This window comes from Budorcas taxicolor, chromosome 11 (genome assembly GCF_023091745.1).
Source record: "Budorcas taxicolor isolate Tak-1 chromosome 11, Takin1.1, whole genome shotgun sequence".
NCBI lineage: Eukaryota > Metazoa > Chordata > Mammalia > Artiodactyla > Bovidae > Budorcas > Budorcas taxicolor.
This window is the reverse complement of record NC_068920.1, coordinates 155,179,922-155,205,686: the sequence shown is the minus strand read 5'-3', so window position 1 is coordinate 155,205,686 and position 25,765 is coordinate 155,179,922. Positions and strand designations below refer to the sequence as shown.

Genomic DNA, 25,765 nt, shown 5'->3' with positions numbered 1-25,765 from the left:
TTGACCTTCTGATAGGAAGAACCAACTCATTGGAAAAGACCCTGCTGCTGGGAGGGATTTACCCTGTTACTGTTTTGTAATCATACAGTTCTTCTTTCATCTCCCTAAGTATAAGAATCTTGTTCTCTGTATTACAAGAATATAGCCTTCTAAGCTTCAGCTTTGAGAAAGTTTTTATAAAGCTAGATCACTGCTTCTCAGACTTAATGTGTGTATGCATCACTTGGGGAGCTTTTAAAAATGCAGACTCTGATTTAGTAGGTCTGAGAGGCAGCCTGGGATTCTGCATTTCTGATGAGCTGTGCTGTGATGCTGATGTTTCTGGTCTGCAGATCTCATTTGAGTCATAAGAAGCGAGATGATAGTTGTATTATTCTTTAAGCTTTCATCTTTGTGTGAGTTAGTCTCCCTTGGGGCATGTTTGGGAACTGTTTAGTTTGACCAAAGGTTGGGAAGTCAATTTTAAGAAGGTTGGGAAGTCAATTTTAAGAAGATTGGATTATGTAACCTTTTAATGCTTTTTTCCCCATATTCTTGAAGGTTTTAGTACTATATATAGCCTGAGGCTTTTAGTTTCAGGCTTTGGAGCTAAATAAAAGAAGTGTCAAAAGTAGTATAATGTTTATTGAATCACTAAATGTGCAGCAGCAAAACTGGTTTATCTACTTGAGGTAGTCTGAACTACCAGTATTTAGAGTAAGAGAGCAATGATACAATGTTGAAAATTATTTTTAGATATGCAGGCTATATCTAAGGATTGGGGAATTTGTGTTTTGCACAATGGAGAATGCTTCGGCTGTTACATGGTATGTTAGAGCAATGGTTCTTAGGGGTGATTTTACCTTCCAGAGCACATTTGGTAATGCCCACAGGTGTTTGCCTCTCAGACGGTAAAGTGTCTGTCTACAATGCGGGAGACCTGGGTTCAATCCCTGGGTTGGGAAGATTCCCTGGAGAAGGAAATGGCAACCCACTCCAGTACTCTTGCCTAGAAAATCCCATGGATGGAGGAGCCTGGTGCAGGATACTCCGTCCATGGGGTCGCAAAGAGTCAGACACGACTGAGCGACTTCACTTCACTTCACTTCACAGGTGTTTGCAGTTGTCACGACAGGAAGGGTGTAGTGGTGCTACTGTATCTAGTGGGTACAGGCCAGGAATGCAGCTAAACACTTGAGAGTGCACAAGAAAGCCACCCACAACAAAGAATCATTTGGCCCCAGATGTTAGTAGTGCCAAGGTTGAGAAACCTATGTTAGAGAATCTTCACAAGTACTTGATTAATGTTTACATTAAAAGTAATACAGAAAATACAAATAGAAAATAATGATCCATACACCAAATTTAACCAGTGTTAACATATTTGTTGTCACATTTGACTTTAGGCTTTCGATTTAAGCGATATCACTCCATTATTTTGGGGGAAGTAATGCATAATTACTACTTTGAGTTCAAACAGTGTAGAAAATTCAAGGTTGAAAGTGACAAAGCTGTTCCAGATCTCACCATGCAGGAATCATTGACACGAGGTGAACATTAGCCCAGATAGCTTTCCATGCATATATACAGAAGAAGAGACGTGCTTTTATAAAACTAAGGCCATACTGTGTATGAACTAAATGTTTTTTTTTTGAAAAATTTTAAATCTAGAGAAAATTTTAAATGGAATAATTAACTCCAGTATACTTATCACTTAGCTTCAATAATGATGAATTCATAGCCAATCTTACTTCATCTATATCCACACCCACTCCCCTGACCCTGAATATTTTGAAGCACATCCCAGACATCACATCATTTCATCTATAAATGTTTCAGTACCTGTCTCTAAAACATGAGAACTCTTTTTTTTTTTTTTGAGACATTAGACATTATCAGGCTTAATTTCCCTGATTCATTTTCTCTCCTTCTCCTTCTCTCTCTCGCGAATTATGTTTTCTTCCAAATTGGGTTTTTTTTGTTTCTAATGAGATCTCATGTAATGGAAGAGCGGTAATTGTGCAAAGGAAGAAGTGGGTGCTGCGTAGGCCAAAACATAAGCTATCTGCCACAAACAGTTTTTTGTGGATTTTGTTTGTCCTGTGAAGAATGTCTTAAACTATTTGGCAATGCCATGTAAAATAATGAAATACTTTATTTCTCTCTTTTGCTGTGTTTATTTTTCAAGTCGTCTTTTCATCTTTTTCAGTATTTCTCTGAGATTGCTTCCCGCCTTGGTGTGTTTGCTATAGCGGTGGCCTCTGGGGACGAGTGGAGGAAGCTACCTGCAGGGATCATTTAACTGGTGGTTAGCTTCTTGAGGGCTAGGAGCAAGTCTTACCTTACAGCTTACCTTACCTAACAAGCAAGGTAACCTTTCTGCTTGTTGCCATTATCATGTCCTCGGTATTTGTTGGATGCTTGTTATTCATCTTGAGGGTTGTGCTGATATTGATTGGTATATTACCATTGAAACCATTTACAATGAAAAACTAAGTATGCTCATTTAGCTTCAGCATATGTGCATGTTGACTATCGGTGACTCTAATTCAGTTGTTAACCTTTGGTATCTGAATCTGTGGGCGGCCTCCATGCAAAGAGGTGAAGCAGGGAGGTAGCTCAGTAGTAAAGACTCACTTGCCAGTGCAGGAAATGCAGGTTTGATCCCTGAGTGGGAAGATCCTCAGGAGAAGGAAGTGGCAACCCACTCCAGTGTTCTTGCCTGGGACATCCCATGGACAGAAGAGTGTGGAGGTCTACAGCCTGTGGGGTCACAAAAGAGCTGGACATGACGTAGCAGCTAAACAATAATGTGCCTGTTGACTATAGGTGACTCTAATTCAGGTACCTTTGATGTCTGCGTCTGTGGGCGACCTCCATGTAAAGAGGCAAAGCAAGGAGCTCTGCTTCCTCCAGCCACAGTCTCTGGTTTAACACTTAACTCATGGCATGACCATATGTCCTGGTTTGCCTGATGCAGTCTAAGTTTTTGCAGTCTTGATGTCATCCCTTTTCATTCACCAGATTGTGCCAGTTTAGATGGTAAATTAAATGGTCATCCTACAATAAAGGCATTTAATGTGTGCCTGGCTAGCCTTTCTTCTTGGGCTTCCCTGGTGGCTCAGTGGGTAAAGTGTCTGCTTACAGTGTGGGAGACCTGGGTTCGATCCCTGGGTCAGGAAGATCCCCTGGAGAAGGAAATGGCAACCTACTCCAGTACTCTTGTCTGGAAAGTCCCATAGACTGAGAAGCCTGGTAGGCTACAGCCCATGGGGTCGCAAAGAGTCAGATACGACTGAGCGACTTTCCCTTGGCTCTCTTTGGAACACTTTATTTACATGCATTCTCATTTAATCCTCATGAAATCCTGAAGAGGCGGATCCTTTTTCATCCACATTATACATATGGAGAAGTTGGGGCATAAAGAGGTTGAGTAACTCGACTAATGTCATGCAGCTCTATTTGCGTACTTAGTGACAGAGCCAGGATCTAAGCACAGGCAGTTCAGCACCAGTGTCCTTAACCGCTCTGCTATGTCGCCTCCGTGCTGGACCCAAATATATCTTTGTAGAACACATGCTGATGTATTAGAAGTCAGTCTCCTGTTAATCTGCATATCTTTACATCAGAAGTCTGGTGAAGCATTAGGAAATTTGAGGGATCTCCTTGTCTTCACAATATACTTGTACCACTACACCAATCTGATTATAAACTTTTCCTCAGAAGAGTGAACATTTACCTTCATTCTCTGGGTGCCACCTGTTTGGCATTCCTAGATGCCCACGGGATGAACAACTCCAGCTCTTGCAGATTCTTAAGTCTCTGCAGCAGTCACCTTTTTCTTTCTTTCTTCTGGTCATCTTGGGTATCTTAAATACACACACACACACACACACACACTACCTCCAGCACCCAGAACAGGGCCTGATACACACACACACACACACACACACACACACACTACCTCCAGCACCCAGAACAGGGCCTGATACACACACACACACACACACACACACACACAAACCTCCAGCACCCAGAACAGGGCCTGATACACACACATACACACACCCTCCAGCACCCAGAACAGGGCCTGATACACACACACACACACACACCCTCCAGCACCCCCCACACACACACACCCCCTCCAGCACCCCCCCCCCCACACACACACCCCCTCCAGCACCCAGATCAGGGCCTGATATATGGCACACACCTACCTTTGATCAGTTCATTTTCTGGAGTTGTGTGGGAACAATATTCAAAGCCCTTGCACAAGGTGCTTTGAGGAAAGAGATTTCAGACAGTGACTGCTTTCAAGTCCCTTACAATTTAGTAAGTGTAGATGAATAACTGGTATTTGGCAGCTGAGCTATAATAATGGAGTAATTTAGAGTTCAAAGAAAAAAAGTTTCTGACAGTGTTGATCAGGAACATTTTGAGAAGATGGAGACACATAAGTCAGTCTAATGACTTCTAAATTGGCTAAAAAAAAAAAAATTGCTGCATCCAGACCTGAAATTTGGCAAAAGTAGAGAGCTGTAGAAGAATAAGATTTGATCAGCCCAAATGAGAGGACTCAGATCAGTCTGACACTTGATCCTCTCATGGAAACCCTCAGTCAGCAATGTTGCTCTGTTTTTGTGACATCACTATCATCATCATGGCACATGGACCCTCCAGGTGGGTTGGAAGCAGTGAGAACAGAGGGAGTGCCTCAGCAGCAAAGAATTTGATTTTTTTAAATATAGAAGCCTGATGTTATTTGATTAAAAAAAAACAACCTTCAGCGTTTACTGTCTATTCATATATACAAGATTTTTTTCTTTAATACCAGTGTCTATTTTTATTTTAATATAATTGTATTTGCTTTTTTTTTTTTACTTGATGTCTTAATAAGAAAAAGTATTTCCATTTGAATAGAATTTCTCACAGTGGTGAGATAGGGCAATATTTGTTATCCTTACCTTACAAGTGAGTAATCTGAAGTTAGGTTAAACTGCCAGCTGAATGACTTGGGGAAAATGGCACAACTGAGACTTGGGTCTTCAGAGTCCAGATCCAGTATATATCATCCAGCCTCATGTTAACTTACTAGATTAAAATTTTTATCAAAATGAAGAAGAACAATGAAAGTTGTGATTATCTCACATTATAGCTCTTTGTTAATGAATATCATTATAGAATCTAGTTTAACATAATTAGTCTATTTCCATTTTTCAGTTGACAGGCATATTAACACCACTTTGATGATTGTAGATCCAATAAATTGTTCTAAATGAAAGTCCTATAGGAGGAGGGAGCTCCAAGGGGTTTCCTTGGAACCTATGTACAGATTAGAAAAGGGCAGTCTTGGGAATTGCCTGGTGGTCCAGTGGTTAGGACTTGGGAGCTTTCACTGCTGGGACCCGGGTTTGATGCCTGCTTAGGAAACTAAGATGCCACAAGCCATGTGGCATGGCCAAAAAGAAAGAAAAAATCAATCTCTCTTTAATACGCTGTCTCGGTTTGTCATTAGTCTGGAAGAAGGGCCTGAGAAATTTGGTACCTGGGCATTTCTCTTACAGTTGTCTTTCTGGGTAGATTGGTCAATCAGAAAAATGCATCCCTGCACCTGCAGTGGGCGGGTTCAGCGCCCACCAGATACTGGCCTTGGGAAACGAGTATCTGGATTCCAGTCTCTGCTCTGCTGCTTTTATGTAGTGCTTGAAAAGCAGCAGCCATGAATCCTATTTACATTTATTTATGAGGAGCTGGGGCTTCCCTGGTAAAGAACCTGCCTGCAATTAGCCCCCCATCACACTCTCCGTTGTGTTTTCTTCATAGTTCTCCTTAGCCACTTGTTGCTAGTTGTTCTTTCTAGATGGCTGCCTGAGCGACTTCTGTCGTGATGTCTCTGCTTTTAATACACTGTCTAAGCTTGTCATAGCTTTCCTTCCAAGGAGCTAGCGTCTTTTAATATCATGGCTGCAGTCACTGTCCACAGTGATTTTGGAGCCCAAGAAAATAAAATGTCACTGCTTCTACTTTTTCCCTTTTCAAAAGTCTAGGAATTTCACTCATTCTTTGATGTGATGATCAGATAACCAAAGTCATAATTCATTAAAGTTGTAACATATTTATTATATATATATATATATCTTCAGTTATTGCTGAAAGAAACAATAACTTCCTCTTTTGTTGAAAAGTTTATTATTTTCTTTCCTCTGCTTCCAGCTTATTGCGGGTAAAAAATGCAGTTTAGGAAAGCAAAATTGTTACAGTATAAATCACCAGTATCTTTTGATGTTTTTTAAAAAGTCTTCATATTACAATACAGATCAGGTAGCCATGACTAACATTTGCTTGTCTAACAGTCTTCTCTCAGAATGTGCTGAGATGTTGGGTTTTGGGTGGCCTCAAATGATTTCTATAGTACCCATTTTTAGCTTCCTACCTCCATGACCTTTGACTCCTGCCAGCTTTGTGATTAAGAAGGAAAAGTCTGTGTGGCCTGCACTTCTTTACCTATTGAATAGGAGTAGTGCGCTGGTTAGGAGGAGTACATTAGCCAGTGATTGAGACTCTTGCCTGAACGTCTTGCTCCCTCTTGAGTTTTTGTGTTGTGGATAAGTGACCATTTACATCAAGCTGCGTTGTATCTGACTGCTGCCTCTGTGGGTTTTCCACCCAAGACAGTTTTTATGATTATTTTAGCCTCAGGCTGCTTCAAGTTGTGTTTCCTCACATCATTCTCCAGGGTATAAATATTGGTTTCTTTCATTTTGTATAGTTTTGTGTTTCTTGCCCCATTAGCTTCACAAATAATTTGTTACATGTATCTTGTTGATGGTTGTTTTTTTTTTAGATGGCTGCCTGAGCTACTGACTTCCTTTCCTTTTTGTTAGGCTGTGTGCTATGTTCCAGTTAAATAAGTACTGGAATTTTTGTATGCGTACGTATTAGGTAAACACTTCTGTTTCTCTGCATTTGGTAGGCAAAATGGTATCTTTGTAGCCTCCTGGACAATATCTTACAAATGGCCTTCTGGTTCTGTGTAAGTGCATCACCACTGTTCCATGGCCTCACTCCTTTGGCTTTTTTTCTTAACCTCTCTTTGCCCTCAGTTCATCCAATTTCTATCTGTACTGAACCATGAGAAGCTTGGTACCTGTGCATTTCTCTTACAGTTGTTATTACAGCTTAGAATATAACTGCTATCACATGTTGGAATAAGTCAGAAAAAATAGTTATCAGAAAGTAATTTGTATATAATTTAGGATATTTTTCTGCTCTCTTTGATAGATGAAAGTGCTTTGCACCCTGGTTCCTATTATATATAGAAATGCCGTCTACACCAAGCTTCTTGTTCCTTTTTCATTGAATATAGCAAAACCATTATCATCACCCCCACATAAACACATTCAACATTTATTTGTACTTGGTATTTTTCAATTTATACTCTGTTTTGAGTGCATTTGTAACAATTTTACAGTACATTATAATTCACAGGGCAGTCTTATATCCATTAGTTCATTTTATTGTCCAACAGCTTTATGAGGAAGCAATTATTAATATTCCATTTTTATAGCCGAGAAAATGTACTTGTGTTTGTTTTCTGAGACATCAGAAAAATACTGATGCTTAATTATGTAGCCATTTCCTGTCTTTTACCTTCTTAAAAAATCTGAATGCATAAGAAAATGGTCTCTTTCCTACCATGTGATTTCTATAAGTATCTTCTCTGCTTTGTCAGAATGAATCTTTTTATTATATTTTGGTTTCACTTCCTGTGTACTTCCATTCTCCTCTGGGCCTATGTCCCTTTTAAGTCTAATCACAGGGTCATTTCCTATCTTTTTGAAACATCACTAAGCTGCAGAATAATAATGATGGTGATGTTATACATTATATAGTGTTTTCAGACTTCTTTCACACCTGTCTTTCACAACAGCTATCTGAGGTAGGCAGAACAAGTGTAAATTGGTTCTTTTTGTGGATTAAAAACCTGAAACTCTAAGTGTTAGCTAAAGTTACTTGTGTGTTTACAGTCACAAAACTAGGAAATGTTTGGAACAGGAACGCCTCTTTAGTCTGAGCCTGGGGCCCTTCCACTGCTGTTGCTCCCTGTTATAATATATTCCTGTCATTTTCTCTCCGCATTTCCTTCATGCTTTCGTATTGCCCACTGTTTACTTAGAGGGAAATCCAGAGTAGCAGTTTCTCTTGTAGCTTTGTCAAGACTTCCTATAAAAAGAAATTTTAAACAAAGCAGGTCCATAATTTGCCAGATGCTCTGTGCTTAGGTCTTTGAGCATCTGTGCTGTTTGCTCCTGTGCCCATGTTGTCATGTTAGGACTGTGCTGTGTAGGGACTGGTGTCCCAGGGCTGCTGTAACAAACCACCTCCCAACCTCGTGGCTTGAAACAAGAGGCGCTTGAGTTCTTCCATGCAGGAGGCCATCAGTCCAAAATCAGGGGATTGGCAAAATAGGTTCCTTTGTAGAAGCTCAGAGGGAGAATCTGTACCATGCCTCCTGCCTCACTTCTGGTGAATCCTTGGCTTGTATTCAGTCAGTTCAGTCACTCAGTCGTGTCCAACTCTTTGCGACCCCACGGACTGCAGCACGCCAGGCCTCCCTGTCCATAACCAGCTCGTGGAACCTGCTCAAACTTACGTCCATCGAGTCGGTAATGCCATCCAACCATCTCATCCTCTGTCGTCCCCTTCTCCTCCCGCCTTCAATCTTTCCCAGCATCAGGGTCTTTTCAGATGAGTCAGTTCTTCGCATCAGGTGGCCAAGGTATTGGAGCTTCAGCTTCAGCATCAGTCCTTCCAATGGATATTCAGGACTAAGTTCCTTTAGGATGGACTGGCTGGATCTCCTTGCAGTCCAAGGGACTCTCAAGAGTCTTCTCCAGCACCGCAGTGCAGAAGCGTCAGTTCTTCAGCTTGTATTAGTAGCTGTGTAATCCAGTCTCTGCCTCTTTCCTCGTTTGCCTCTCTTCCCTCTGTCTGTGACTCCGCATGCCATTCTCCTCTCTGTGAGTGTCTCTGCATCCCTTTTCCTCAGCTTATAAAAGCACCAGCCATATTGGATGAAAGGCTCGCTCTGTTCCAATGGGGCCTCATGTTAACTTACATCTTAATTGTATCTCCAAACATACGGTTTTCAAATAAGTTCACGTTGACAGGTACAAGGGGTAAGGACTGCAACATATCTTTGGTTGGTGGCACAATTCAGCCCATAACAAAATATGTCCTTTTCTTTGTCTCTGCATTTATTGTTACCCATGTGGTATATTTATACATATGCTTCCATAAACGTTTATAGAACTAGCCTTATTTACAGATTACCATATGGATTTTCCCTCCCATAATTGATATAGATATGTATATATTTCATTCATAAGTCTGAATTTGCCATCTACTTTGTAGTAAACCAGTGAAATTGTGTTCAATACTTTATATTAAAATTTCAATTATCCATGGTCTATTAATATCACAAACATTGGAGACAATGACAACTGGTTTATATCATATGGACTTTGTCTTATAATTTTGCTCTTTTGTATTGCTCTTCTATTAACCCTTGGTGTCAAGATTGTGTTAGCTTTATTAAAATGAATGCTGGAAGGGAAGTGTGTTCAGTGTTACATTTTTTAAGCATTTGACAAAACTCACTTTTGAAACCACCTGAGTCAGGTGTTTCTGCTCCTTCTTCCTTTTCTTGTGCATAATAAATGTATGGCTCAGTGAATTTTCACAGTGTTAACTCCAGGTCAAGAAATAAAATATCTTTAGCATCCCTCTTATTTCCTCCCTCCTGGCTGAAAGTAACCACTCCTGATCAGCGTGTCAGTACCTTAACTCTAGCTTTACTTGTTTTGTGCCTTGTGTACTGGAGTCACATGATAGATGTTCTTTTGGGTCTGCTTCTTTTCACTCAGCGTTATGCTGGATCCATCCATATTATTGCAGGTGGTTGTAGTGCGTTCATTTTCATTATTCTCTAGTCTGTCTGTATAGCCAGTCTGTCATGCAATGGAAGGGCCTTCCTCTCTCTCTGAAAGCACGCAAACCACACACAGGATGTGCTTAAGCAAAGACCAGCGATATGTCTCTCCTTTCAAAAATCCATTAGTTCACTGGTACCTCTAGCTTCAACCCCCAGTGTTTATTGTAACCTTTTCCCTTTCCCTGTTTGTGTTTCCTTTGTCTTACAGAGAGAACTCTGGGTCCCCTTTTCCCTGATAGATTTTCTTTTCTTTTTTCTTTGTAAATTTTATTTATTTGGCTGTGTCGGATCTCAGTGGCGGCAGGAGGGACCTTTGCTGCATCACGTGGGATCTTTTGTTACAGCCTCCCCGGGCTCTCTGGTTGCAGCATGCGGGCTTAGCTGCTTCACAGCCTGTGGGACCTTAGTTCTCCCATCAAGGACTGAATCATTATCCTCTGCATTGCAAGGCAGATACTTAACCTCTGGACCGCCAGGGAAGTCCCTAGATTCTTTTATTTGATGAATCCCCTGTGTACGACAAATCTCTTTCCACTTTCGAACTCTTCCATGTGGAGATGCCCTCCTCACCCTGCTCAGGCTCTTATTCCCCCGGCCAGTCCCCCCCTCGCAGTAACACTCCTCGGTGCTCCCAGGCTCCATCATCCCACGCAGGCCGGCCCTTAGCATGGATGTGGATAGTCTCCTCACAGTCAGTGCTCTGATACCCAGCAGGCCACCCTCTGTGTGGTCATCTGCTGTCCTCTGCCTACCTCAGGCTGTAGGACTGGACCGTCTGGGAATGAGAGAGGGCCTCTCTAGATTCTTAAGTTTCACTTTAATGTTTCTGGCTGTGGGGTTTTTTCTCTCTTTCTTTTTTTTCTTTAACATTCTTTAAGTTCTTTTAGTTTGAGGTCTTATTTTTCTCTAATTCTGGAAAGTTTATAGAAGTTTATTTCTGCTAGTATTTCATCACCTTCATATACTTTTTTCTTTTCTATATATTCTGTGATATGGATGTCGATTCCTTCATTTCTCTATTCCTTATCTCTTCAATTTTCTTTTGTGTATGTTATCTCTTTCTGATGTCTTCTAGCAGAGTAGAAGACGTGGTGGTGTCTTAGCTTATTAATTTAAACGTGGTGTTTTATCTTATTAATTTGTTCAGCTGTATCCTTTCTGCTCTTCAGTCTATTCAGTGTATTTCCTTGGTTATATTTTTCATACACGGTATTTTTATTTGCTTCATTGTGATAGTTTCTTCTTGCTTTGTATCTAATATCCTTTCCTGTTGAATTTATTTTGAACTTTTATTTTCTGATTTTCTCTTGTGAACTCCTGTGTCCTGGGGATAATAGACACCTTGGCTCATGAACTCTGTGAGGGGTGGGGAAAGCCCAGTTTGCGCCTAATTTGTGCATCATTTTCCGGGTTTAAAGAGTGAAGCCAGGGTAGGGGAGTCGCTTGGGGGAGATGACTTACCCAGGGTCACTATAGTATGGAATCCCTTCCCAGACTCTGCACTTTTCCGGGTCTGTTTCCCTTTATTAAGACCACCTAGTGCATGGAGTGTAGAAAGAGGTGGTGGGAAGAGGAAACTTGTGAACATGTAGGGACCACCCAGTGACGCCCACAAGGTTCTAAACTACTTTCCCACCAGCTGACTCCACTGCCACCCACGTGGTACCCTGAAGCCCCTCGACAGATCTAGGCTTGCTGTCAATTTTCCTGCCTTGCAGCCACAGTTGTCTGAGCCTGTTGGAGGGAAAAATATTTGCCAAAATAACTGTACCACACCCTAACTCCCAACTCTGGTGTCTGCTCCTTGTCTTCCCTGCCTATTTTTTCACTCTGTACTGGGACTGAATTTCCCTTTGTTGTCCCAGGGATTTCTGTGTGTGAACACAAATGATTTTTGTTTTCTTTAAAATAGGTTCATGCTATATATATGATCTAGCAACTTGCTGTTTTTAAATTGGCTACATGATTGATTACACAGGAAGATAGCTTGGATTCAATAGTGAATAGCTTTAAAATATATGCATGTGTAAGTGTATGAGTATGTGTGTGTGTCTGGTTTTATATCTCTTTTATAATGAACTATATATATATTATTGCCTTATCATCTTAAGTATAATTGTAAGTTAGTGATAGGGTATAGAGTGTAGTCATTCATGTTCTGTGACGTACTTAGCCATTTCCTCTTTTCTTTTTTTTTTAGTTTCTTAATAGCTTTTAAATATTATGATACTGAAATAAACCCGTTAGAGACAAAGGGTTTTCCATTTATATTAATAGGATTTTTTTCCAGGATGGATTACAGAATGGATCAAATAGATATATAGGTTAAAGGATTTTTTTAAATTCTTAACTATGTAGAGGAGTGCCTGAAACATGTTAGGCATTCAAATAATGTTTATTGGATGGAAAAATATTATAAAAACTGCTTTTTAATATGGATGTACCAATTTTGATTACCGTACACAAGATGAGATTGTTCTGCACCATCCTGTAATTTTTGGATGATTTGATTGTAATCAGAAGATGTCTCTATCTTTAAAAAAAAATGCTATCAGATAATATATGTAAGGTCTATTTCTCTTTTATTTTTGCCTGCTTGATAAATGGACACATGTTTTCTTGCAGAACTGAATTTGCTCTTAAAGAAATCATGTCCTCTGGAGGTGCTGAAGATGACATCCCACAGGGAGAGAGGAAAACAGTGACAGATTTTTGTTATCTTCTGGATAAATCTAAGCAACTGTTCAATGGGTTAAGGTCAGTGGACTCTTGATGCCTTAAACTTTATCTAGTTCTGTATCTTTTTTCCCCCATGGCTGATGTGTGGTAAGTTTCTGAAAGTTATGGATAAAATGTTATATAAATATATGTTCCAGAAATGCTCATGTTTTTAAGGGTTGTTGTTTCATTCTCAAATGAAAAAACAATAGGAGAAGAGTATATCTTATAGTGTTTTACTCAAATTGAGTGAGCTGTTTTTAAGATGGTTTTGTGTACATTACTGCACATCATACCTGTTCTACATCTGATTTTACAGTTTGCAATATCTAAGGAGCCTGGGATGCATGTGCAAGTGAACCTGGGGCCTCTCTGTTGTTACATCTTTTTTGTGTACTTGGTTATTTACTTACTTGTTTTATCCTTTCTTTTTCTTAGGACAAAGTATCTAAAGTAATGATGACTGAAGTAAGGATGGAGTTTTTTCAAGATAGTGTCTTTCCTTTAGTTGTGCATACCCTGACTAGTAGCAGAAGCTATATGCATTTTTGTCAAAATGTGACTTTAATTGTGTATTCTTGTGGGTGGCAGGTAAATAATTTTGTACCATTTTGTGTTATTTAAATTGTTTAGCCATATTTTCAGTTCATGAGATTCTTAAGATACTGATTTACTTCAGACTTAATGCTTCATTCTATAGGTAAAATACTAAGGATAAATAGTTGTGGGGTTTTTTGGGAAACTTTTTATGGGAGTGAATAATTGTAAAGATAGTGAGTTATTTTTGTTTAATTATTTTTTGTTGAAGTATAGTTGATTTACAGTGTTGTATTTAGTGAGGTATTTTTAATTTGCAGTTTATTTCTGAATAAAAATGCAATCTTTTCACATAGTTTATACTTGTTTTCTGCTATTTGGAATTGTACTGGAGGAGTTTATTTTAAAGAATTTATCTTTAAAAAACATTTACAGTCAGAAAGATAATACAGGGTCATCAGATCAGTCCTCCATGACCACTCTGTCTAAAGCTCTGCTTTCAATTGCCCTCTCATCTCTGTATTCATTTAATGTTCTCCATGAAAGTCATCACTACTTCAAGTTATCTTATTTATTGCTTATGATTTTTTTTTTATGTTACAATGAAATGTCCCAAGGACCAGTACCCTGTGTGTCACTGTTTCTCTACTGCCTAAGCCAGGGTTTTGCCCATTACAAGTGTTTCACAAACATTTGTTAAATGAAGGGTTCCAAAGACAGTGCTTTTAATTCCTATACTCTGCTGCTGCCTTTTGCTACAGAAGAGATCCTTGGGATCACTATCTATCACTATCTATCACTAATCTATTTTGCTTTATAGATTAATTATGTCTTTTTAAAGAATTATTTACTTTCACTATTATAATTCAAAAAGCAACCCCTGTAGGCCCAGGTTTTAAGTCTTTTTTTTTTTTTCCTACAATGTTGTAGAACTTTAAATTGCATACTTAAAGTTTTTTTCTTTGTTCCACTTCATTATCCAGGTATATCTTGTTTTTTCAACATTTACTTAGCCTCCAGTATGTACCATATTCTATATTAGGTATAGATAATTTGAAAATAAAACTGACAGTCCCTGCCCTCAAATAATCTGTGAAGGAATTATAAAAATGCAAGATAGAAAGAAAAAAAAAACCCAACCCTTCAAGCCCATGGCCACATTCTACTCAATGCTAGCGTCAGATTTACCCTATCTGTTAAGCAAATTTCCTGCATATCTCCATGTTCTTGCTTCTTAAGGCAGTAAGAAAACTTAAAGCATTGGTAGATTTAAGGAATAAGAAAGCATTTAAAAGTTTGCATGAAAATCCCTACCGTAACTTCTGACATGTGCCCCTCAAACTCTTTATTCTCAATTCTTAAAACATCATCATTGTTATAATAACTCTGACACCTTTGTTTATGTAGTAACATGTATCAGTACTGTGTTCCTTTTATTAGACACTAATATACCCTGGTACAGATTTGTTTATCCAGTCATGAGTTGTTGAACATTTATTTGTACTTTTTGGCTATTATGAGTAATAACGCATGAACATTTGAGTATAAGGTTTTGCATGAACATGTGTTTTCAGTTCTCTTGAATACATATACCTCAGAGTGAAAATGCTGGTGCATATGGTACACTAACCTTTAGAGAAACTTCTAGACTGTTTTTCAGGGAGGCTGTACCACCAGCAATGTATGGAGTTCCAATTTCTCCACATCCTCCAACACTTGTTTTTGTCTGTCTTTATGATGATAGCCATCCTAGTGTGTATGAAGTGGTATCTCCTTATGGCTTTGTTTTACATGTCCCTAATGACTAACGATGTGAGCATCTTGTCATGTGCTTATTGGGCATTTTTATGTCTTATTTGGAGAAAATGTTTAGTCTAATCCTATGATCATTTTTCAAATAGATTTTATCTTTTTATTTTTAAATTGTAGTCATTTTCTATATATTGTGCATACAAGTCCCTTGTGATGTGTAATGATTTGCAGATATATGTTTTCCCATTCTGTGGTTATCTCATCAATTTCTTAATGCTGTCCTCTGAAGCCCAAATGCTTTCATTTTAATAAAGTCCAACTTGTCATTCTCTTTCATCACTTGTACTTTTGGTGTCACAGCTAAGAAATCACTGCCTGACCTGAGGTCACTGAAATGTTTTCTTTTAATGGTTTTGTGGTTTTAGCTCTTACACTTTAATATGTGAACCATTCTGTGTTAGCTTTTGTATATGATATGAGATCGTAGGCATTTCTTTGTGAGAAAACACATTTTTACAGTTGATTATATTTCTTTCATTTTTTTTCCTTTGTTTGTTCCTTGTTTTTCCTTACCTGTTCATGCTTGTAATGCCCAGAGTGAATTTCCAATTTAAATCCTCTAGAACCTCTACCCTCTTTTGAGTTTCATCTCTATTCGTTTTCTCAGCATTTTTAGAAAATGTCTTCAATTTTCCCATAATACACCCAGCATGTTCAACTTACCATTTTGTATCAGTGGTTTTTGCTAGACTGCTTTTGAAAAAAACCAGATATTGTGTATTTGATCCAAAGTTTACTAACTTTTCTACCTATATATGCAAATAAGACAGACACTAGAAATTTTGATGTGTTTGTGAACGGAAATTGTTTTTTAGTATGTCTGAGAAGCATATTAAATTTAGCAGTGACATTTCTCTTCTTAGAATTATTTTCCTGATCTGATTCTGAATCATAAATGAATCATAAAGTTCAAGTGGTCTCCCGCTGGAGACTCTGCTGGACTCAGTCACCCTGCGGCTGCTGTAATAGTAACGACAGAACACATATCCACACAGCACTCTACAGTTTATAAATCACTTTCAGCTGCATCTTTATCCTTTGGCCACATACCAAAAATGTGTTATTTCTTTTTCAATGTTTTGCTTATGTAAATATATTTTACCTACTCAAACCTGTTACCATTTTTATTTTTTGTTCGTTTGTTTGTTTTGACTGCACCTATGGCTTTTGGGATCTTAGTTCCCTAATCAGGGCTTGAACCCCTGCCTGTGGCACTGATAGCACTGAGTCTTAACCCCTAGACTGTCAGGGAGTTCCCTCATTTTGATTTTTTTAAAGTGCCATAACACAGGTATAACACAGGTTTTATTTATTTTTAAACTAACTGCAGAGTGAACTTGTGTCTATGGAAACAGGAGGAAACCTTAATACATGGAAAAATTGAGATCTAATCTTTAGGGCTATTTATTCACTGTCAGAGAAATTTATTATAATGCTTCAGTTCAGTTCAGTCGCTCAGTCGTGTCCGACTCTTTGCGACCCCATGAATTGCAGCACGCCAGGCCTCCCTGTTCATCACCATCTCCCGGAGTTCACTCAGACTCACGTCCATCGAGTCAGTGATGCCATCCAGCCATCTCATCCTCGGTCGTCCCCTTCTCCTCCTGCCCCCAATCCCTCCCAGCATCAGAGTCTTTTCCAATGAGTCAACTCTTCGCATGAGGTGGCCAAAGTACTGGAGCTTCAGCTTTAGCATCATTCCTTCCAGAGAAATCCCAGGGTTGATCTCCTTCAGAATGGACTGGTTGGATCTCCTTGCAGTCCAAGGGACTCTAAAGAGTCTTCTCCAACACCACAGTTCAAACGCATCAGTTCTTCGGTGCTCAGCCTTCTTCACAATCCAACTCTCACATCCATACATGATCACAGGAAAAACCATAGCCTTGACTAGACGGACCTTAGTTGGCAAAGTAATGTCTCTGCTTTTGAATATGCTATCTGGGTTGGTCATAACTTTTCTTCCAAGGAGTAAGCGTCTTTTAATTTCATGGCTACAGCTTAGGATACTTTTTTCAATTTAGTTCTTGTGTTAGGGGAAGAACACACTGAAACTGCCCACCCTGGCTAGGCACCATAGTAACCATTTACATGAGTTACTTAATGACAGGAGGTCCCAGTAAGGAACACGATCTAATAAGCCACTACCAACTGGAAGAGTTCAGGAAAGGTCAAAAGGGAGACACCACATGTCCTACCACCTCCCAGAATCCTTCTCGCTGGCATCCATCTTGGCTGAGCAATCCAGGAGAGACTCTGAGTCAGAATGATTGGCCAAAGACAACCCATAAATTAATCCTGTCACCATAAAACCCGAGACTGCAAGCCACGTGGCAGAGCAGTGCAGTCCTCCTGGGTTCCCTTACCCACTAAGAGTCTCTTGCTTTCTCAACATGTGTGTCTCCTCAGACAGTTCATTTCCAGTGTTAGACAAGAGCCCCCTTTTGGTCCCTGGAATGGGTCCCCCTTCCTGCAACACCTGAGCACCTAAAACAGTATTGGATTCAGGGATTTATCTTTTCATACAACTCAATATCAAAAAAAACAACAGTCCGATTAGAAAATAGTCAGAGGATCTGACTTGTTCTTTTTCCATAAAAACATATACAGATGGCCAACAGATACATGAAAAGGCTCTGAACATTGTTAATCATCAGGAAAATGCAAATCAAAACCACACGGGATACCACCTCACACCTATTAGAATGGCTTACAAAAAGAATGGCTTATCAAAAAGACAAAAAAATAACACGTTAGTGAAAATGTGGAGAATGGGAGCCCTTGCACACTGTTGGTGGGAATGTAAATTGATGCAGTAACCACAGAAAACAGTGTAGAGGTTCCTTTAAAAGTTAAAACTACTGCAGCATCCAGCAATCCTGCTTCTAGACATTTATGCAAAGAGAATGAAAACACCAACTTGAAAAATTATATACACCCCCATGTCCATTGAAACATTATTTATAATAGCCAAGATATGGAAGTAATGTATCCATTAACAGATGAATGGGTAAAGAAGTTGTAGAATATATATATATGTGTGTGTGAATATTCTTCAAGCATTAAAAATTAAGGAAACATTGGAATTTATGATAACCTGGATAGACCTTGAGGGCATTATGCTTAAGTGAAGTAAGTCACACAGAGAAGGACAAATACTATACGATCTCACTTTATGTAGAATCTGAAAACAACAACAGCAAAAACCAGAACAAAAAGCAAAAGAAACAGCTGAGCTCATGGATACGGAGGACAGACTGGAGATTGTGCCAGAGACAGGAGACGGGGGCACGCATGCAGTGGGGGAAGGAGGTTGGAAAGTACAAACTTTCTACTATATTCATACATAAATATATCATAGGGATGTAATGTACACCATGGAGACTATAGTTAACGGTTTTGTTGTTTAGTTGCTAAGCTTTCTGACTCTGCAACCCGGTGGACTGTAGCACACCAGGCTTCCCTGTCCTACACTATCTCCGGGAGTTTGCTCAAACTCATGTCCATCAAGTCGGTGATGCTAGCCAAATATCTCCTCCTCTGTTTGCCCCCTTCCCCTCTTGCCCTCCAGTCTTTCCTAGCATCAAGGTCATTTCCAATGATTTGGCTCTTATTTGGTGATACTGTGTTGTATATTTGAAAGTTGTTAAAATGGTCGATCTTAAAGCTTCTCATCACAAGGAAAAAAATTTTGTAGCTGTTAAGGTAATGGATGTTATTATTGTGACTTACTGTGATCATTTCATGGTATCATTTTGACTGAGAAAAGTGAGTAAGCAAATTCACCAGGGATTTATTTGCAGTGTTTTGTGGGAAGGGTTCCCTTCATTTTAAACAAGCCTTAATTCTACAAAAACTATATCTTGGATGAGTAACATAGATATATTCTGTCTGTGCTCCTGGGGTTCTGTTGAGAGGGATGTGGCTAGTGGCAATGCAGGCCTGCAGTTTACTGAAAGATTAATACTCTTTTCAATTTGAAAGAACTTTCATTTCGCACACACAGAATAATGTAGAACTATTATTTATTTATTTATTTGGCTGCGCCTGGTCTTAGTTGCAGCACATGGGATCCTTAGTTGCATTTGGGATCTAGTTCCCTGACCAGAGATCGAAGCTGGGCCCCCTGCATTGAGAGTGTGGCATCTTAGCCACTGGACCACCAGGGAATTCCCTAGAACTATTAAAAAGATGTTGGTGGAGATAAAAATGAAAAGTCGACCACACTATACAGTTAAATTTTAAAAAGCAAATTGTGAAAATGTTTTACATGATTCTGCTTTATCAGAAATTCTCTGTCAGAATTCCATTCTGTGAGTCATACTAACTCTTCGTGGGGACTCTTTGCTCTCAGCTTTTGGTCTCTTTTCTAGGTACTGATTTTCTCACGGTGTCTGGTGCATGTGAGTGTGTGTATTTCCTGTGCTTGTTTGTGTAAATGCAAGTGTTCTGTTCAGGGTTAGACTTTGATTGGAAGCGATTGGGAGGTCTCGCTTGCTCAGCTCTGTAGGTCTGTGTTAGCTGCCGGTGGTGGTGGCTTGGAGGTATGTGTGGCGTTCTTCCCCACACTAGTCTCCAAAGAAGCTCTTTGATTTACGGAAATTAAATGTTTCTGCTTTCAAGTGTTGATGTAGTTTTTGTGCATTTCTTTTGAAACAGAAGAGATTCTTTGGGAATAACTAAAAGAAGGGTTCTTTTTTTGCCCTTGCCCCCCGTATTTGTGTTGATCTGAATAGAAAACAGGATCTCAGTGCTTACAGAGAACAAGAAATATATTGGTAGTGGTTCTGTACTACCAGCTTTGGAACTTGGGGAAAAGCGGTGAAGTAGAGTCTAGTCAGAATAGCATCAGCTTTTAACATGGCGCCTCTGATTGCCCACCATCCCATCACTGTTAGTGCTTGTCTTTTGGTTAACTTTCCTTTGTGTATTTTCTTTTCTTTCTTGAGTTTGTATATTGAAGTGTAATACACTTGCAGAAAAGTACATGAAAGTATAATTTTTGCAAACTGAACATGTTCATGGGGCTTGTACTTGTATGACAGAACGTACAGCACAGCACCAACCCCTTTGTATTCCCTCCTTTGGGCTTTTTAACTGTATATGAGCAGAGTGAAAAAGTGAGTTTCAGTGCATGCAAGGCTAGAGTTTCTATATATTGTCTTATTGATATACAATAAACTTTCTCTTTACTCTTGAAGGTGTATCTTTCCGCCATATACATATTAAGCTATTCATCCAAGTTGCGAGAGCCTTTTCATTTTCCCAGCCATGAATATCTTAATGGAGTATTTTTCCTGACTGAAAGTACCTTCTTGTAATATGTACATAATAAATAATCTCTTCTATCCACTCACTGTGTAAGAAAACACAGTCCAGAGAGTGAGAAATGGATAAAATGAATGGTGTTTTGCTTATAATAGCTTTTGCATGTAGTTACAGTAGTAATGAAGTGAGAATGATGTTAGAAATAGCTTTGAAGACTGTCAGAAAATGATCAAAAGCCTACGCGCTTGCAGGGTTCTAGTTACCATGGTGACTAAGACTGTCGAAGCAGGATGGAATACTTAGTGGGATTATATAAGGCAGCGTCTTGAGACATGTATTTGAGATATGCAGCTGTGTCTACCAGTAGTATCCTTGACTTTTGAAACAGCACAGGCCCACAGTCACTAATTATTTGTCCCCAGGGGACTAAATGCCCAAAGCCAAAATAAATGTTGGAAGCAATAAACATACATACATACATATGCAAAGAAGTGCACCAAAGTGAAGTGTATTGGTCTTAAATAAAAATTATGGCAGAAATTTTTATTAAACATGCTCCTTAATATTTCAGAATAAAGAAGAAATCATCACCAGTGCTTTCTTCAACATCCTATTTTTAGAATGCCTTGATTGCCATGTAGGTAGGAAAGGATAAGGGAGGGATTAATAGTTTTTTCCCTTTGTGCCCTTTCTCCCCTCGTGCTCTTTCCTCTCTCTTCCCTCTCTTTTTTTTCATCTTTCTCTTCCTTCTTCACAATATTAATGCTTTCCTAGAGAGAAATTTCCAAGGACAGGTAATAGTAAAGTGCATGTTATTTCAGAAGTAATACCCTAAACTATCTGTACAAGCTTGGGATACCTGCTTTTATTTTGTATGGTTTGCTACCCGGAAACGGTTGCACTTGCAGTTCAGGTAGATGGCCACCAGGGTGCAGTAGATGTCGTGATCCTGTGATCTAGAAGACCATTGACTGACAAAAATTTAATGAGCCACAGATGGGGTTTAAAGTTTTTCTAGTAGCCAGATTTTCAAAATGTAAAACAAAGAAAAAAGCTCAAATTAATTTTAACAGTATATTTATTTGATTCAGCATATCCAAAATATTTTCTTTCAACATGTAATCGATATGGAAAGAGTATTGAGATCTTTTACATTCTCTTTTTTTTATACCGAGTTTTTGAAGTACACTGAATAGTTTATACTTTCACACATTTCAGTTCAAATTAAACACATTTCAAGTACTCAGTAGCCACACGTGGCTATTGGCCCAGGCAAAATTCCTCCCCCTTTTAGCTTCTGTCCTCAGAATGGTCCACTGTGCTTTCTGGTGAATACATGCTGGCTGTTTTGGGGGGTTTCTTCTTCACGGTCCATCCCCTGTCCCTGTGGTTTCTGGTCTGTCTTCCTGCACAGATGCTGATAGCCTTTAAGACTTTTGGCTATTGGTGATTTGTTCCCACCCACTCGTATTTTGGGATTTGAAGGTTACCTTATCACTTATTATATTAGTTTGCTAGGGCTATCATAACAAAATGCCACATACTAGGTAGCTTAAACAACAGAAATTTATTCTCTCACAGCTCTAGAGGCTGGAAATCCAAGATCAACTTGTTGGCAGAGTAGGTTCATTCTGAGGCCTCTTCTCCTTGGTTTGCAAATGGCCATTTTCTTGCTCTGGCCTCAAGTGCATCCTAGGTGACTCTCTGTGAGCCCTAATCTCCTGCTTATTAGGACACAGCTTGTTGTCAAAACAAGTCTAAATGTTGCTGTCAATGGCATCCCAAGAGTGAGCTCCCAGAGAAGGACTTCACTAATGTAGAATCAAAATCTGGGTTATTTTTCTCTATGGCAAAGAGGAGAGAGTATTAGATTACAGACTCAAAGGGGTTATGAATTTCAGTCATAGCTCAACAGTTAACTGGCCATGAGTTCCCAGGCAACCCATTTAAGCTCTCTGCTTCTTATTTTAGTATGTATGTGTATTTACATATATTTGCACATATCTGCCTTCAGTGCTAGAGATTGCAGGGACGGGGGAGCCTGGTAGGCTGCCGTCTGTGGGGTCGCACAGAGTTGGACACGACTGAAGCAACGCAGCAGCAGCAGCAGCAGCCTGCAGTGCGGGAGATTCAGGTTCTGTCCCTGGGTTGGGAAGATCCCCTGGAGAAGGAAATGGCAACCCACTCCAGTACTCTTACCTGGAGAATTCCATGGACAGAAGAGCCTGGAGGGTTACAGTCCATGGGGTCGCAAAGAGTTGAACACGACTGAAGCGACTAACATTTTGCTGAAGAAAGCATGCATTTAGGACCAGACTAAAGAAAGAGAAGCTAATGAAAGAGACCATTAGAACAGAAAGAAGAAAGGATTACAAGATGCTGAAGAAGTGGTGAGCCAATAGGGAACCTCTAGGAAGGTGACCCTCTAAGGAGGACTGATCTGAGGACTAGAAAATGGCTGTTGGATTTTAGGTGTCAGTAGGCATCAGTGTGGATGAATTCCATGGACAGAGGAGTCTAGTGGGCTACAGTCCATGGGGTTGCAAAGAGTCGGACATAACTGGAAGTGACTTAGCATGCACGCATGCCACAGGTATCAGTGATCCTAGCTAATTTACTTTAGTAAAAATGGTTGATTTGTAGAAACTTGTAAGAAAGTTCCTATGATTTGACATCTCAACTTTACATTTGAATCATCTCTCAGAATTAGGTTGAATCATCAATCTCCACTACATTTCTTCTCATGTTCTCCCAACTTTTTGTTGATAGAGTTGAGGATTTTAAAAGAGAGTGAGATTAGTGTCATACTTTCAGCTTCCTCTCAAGACCTGTGAAAAGAATATGACTGGCCAATTTATAATATAGGTGCCTTTGCAAAATGTGAAATATAAGGTCATTTAGCTTATGGGCTAATTCACACAGCCCCATTTAATTTAATTCCATGGACCATTAATTTCCCATCTCTACTGACAGTAATAATGACCAAATGATATATTCAGAGTTTAAAACTAGAATCAAGCTCTGAATAGTAGAGGAATTTATCTAAAACTCTTTATAAGGTACATTAGTTAATTTTGTTTAGACTCATCATATGAGAGTTGTTTGAATATTAGCTTCTATGGTATGTTTCCCTAGAAAAAGTGTGACCATGGGACTTGTCCTTTAGGAGGTTTTTTTAAAAAAACTTAAACCCTATTTTGAAAAAGAAATTGCTGTCTATTTTATAGCTGATACTTCATACTGGAGTGGTAGATTCTGTAAATTCTTTCAATGAAAATAGTATAGAATCTAGTCAACATTGTTCACAGCTATAAATCAGAAAATACTTGTACATTACAACTTATGTTTGGAACCTTGTTCTAATCTTTTAGACCACTTTTTTGTGCTTTTAGCCTTCATGGAGAAGTCCTTTCCCCTAAAACCGTTTCCACTAAACACCTGAAATTATGTAGTTGTGAAATAAAATACTGAGCTCTAATTCTGTTTTCTCCCTTAATATGATGTATTACTGAGGTTTATTAAATCTGTCAGTTTTGAAAATGCAAAAGAACTTGTAGGCAAATGCTTAGTTGAAAATTTGCCTGGAGACTTTACATGGTATCTTTATAGAAGCACTCAAAGGTTGTCAGTTTTCCTGAATTTAATGTTGTCTAAAGCTTTTATATAAAATACAGTCTTCCTAGCAGTAACTACTTGATAAGAGTCTTAAAGATTCTAGCAGCAATTTCAATTTAAAAATAACTTATTAGCTCTTTTTAATGCAACCTCTCACAAGAGATCCATGGAGATGTAAAAAAGGTAAAAACTTGGGATGAATTTGGAAACTATCAATAGTTATCTATAGTTAACCTGTAATCTGAAATGAGTTTCTCCTTATCCTAAGGATAATGGAAATAAATTTAAAACTGAAGTTACTAGCTCATTCTTGTAATGTAGTATCTGAAAAGTTTGGGTAGAAAAACCTTTTGCTTTTTTCCTCATTGTCTTAACATCTTGTATAGAAATGCAAATCTTCTTTTACTCATTCCACTTACAGAAATTTGCCTATTATTCAAATCATATAACTCTTCAAGTTTATTAGTAGAATAATGTTTATTGCAGCATTTTTATGACAGGGAAAAGCTGGAAGCAGTGTAAATGTCCATCAGGAAGAGATTGGTTGAGTAAATTGATTCATTATATACTATATTATACACAGTAAATATTGATATAATTCTATATGCATTAAAGAAACGTGATATATTAAATTAAGGCATGTTACAGAATATTTAGTGTGATCCCACTTATGTAAAATAATAGAAAGACTGACATATTTAAATGCATATAGAAAATGCATTTTTAATTGTGGCTATTTCTGCAGACTAGAAGGAAAAAGCAGTAAGCTGTTTTTTTATTTCTTGTTTTATACACTGTATAGTATTTTTGTTTTCTAAGAGATTTATTTTCAAAATTGAAGAAAAAGAAAAAGATAAAGTCTCTTACAGATTGCTTATAAAAGCCATTCCCTTCCCCTTGTCTATGCCCACACTGACACTGGGTTGGGCCATGAATTTGCTTTGGCTGATGGGACAGTACAAATATGATGCAGAGACTTGAAAGGAAAATTGCACAACAGAGCCACCCTCTGTTTTGCTACTCTTGGGATCCTTGCAACCACCCTCATGTAAACAGAGGTAGCCTGTTTTATAATGAGAAACACGTGACCTGGCACCCTAGCCACCAGCCAGGCTATACATTCAAGGGAGACCATCCACTACTAGCTGTCCACAGTTGCATGAGTGAGATAAGTGTACCATGCTCTAATCAGTGAATGATTATTATTCCTTTATGATACAAAATGCTCTCAAGATTTCGTTGGCTCTATTTGTTTGATTTAGGTTAGCCTCCGTGTACCAATAGCTAAACCCACAATATTTTGAGACACTTTCCTCGCTCTCTTGTAGACTCTGTTACAAATACCTTGAGTTTATCAGGCTTCTACAAGACAGCCAAATCCTTTGATTCTTTCCCCACATCTATTTTGTCCCTTTGAAAGAATGTACTTGGGGCCACTTTCGTAAATGTTTTCACAAGCTTTCATGCAGAGGTTTTCCCCTAGGGATGAGACTGTCTTACGTGGCATTTATAGCTATCATTTCTCAGTTGGGTCTTTTACACTTAACACATTAAAAATTGTGTTTTTCAGTATTGAAAGTTCTGGAATTTGTGGATTTCCTCTTTTCCTTTTCAGCCTACTTGCAGCTAGTTCTTTAGTGAGTTTATCTTTCCGGTATTTTGTGAAGTGTGTCTAATAGCATACTGTTCCCTGGTTTATTTGTATAAATCCACAAGTTCATTAGTCACATTATCTACTTTCCAAGTTATTGCAGGCAAATGCATTTTGCCTCTGTTTTATATGTTAGCCTTCAGTAACAGTTTCTTGCAGTTCAATCGCAGTGCCGGTGTCCCATACATATT

The 25,765-nt window shown here is 38.9% G+C and overlaps 1 protein-coding gene across 1 annotated transcript in view; it reads left to right on the top strand.

Annotated features, from left to right (window-relative positions):
* The window catches only part of SCAI (suppressor of cancer cell invasion), a 106,936-nt gene that overhangs the window by 41,494 nt on the left and 39,677 nt on the right, over window positions 1-25,765 (top strand). The window contains exon 3 of the mRNA XM_052649306.1: window positions 12,602-12,733. Within this exon, the coding sequence (XP_052505266.1) occupies window positions 12,602-12,733 (132 nt within the window). The remainder of the gene's footprint in view (window positions 1-12,601; window positions 12,734-25,765) is intronic.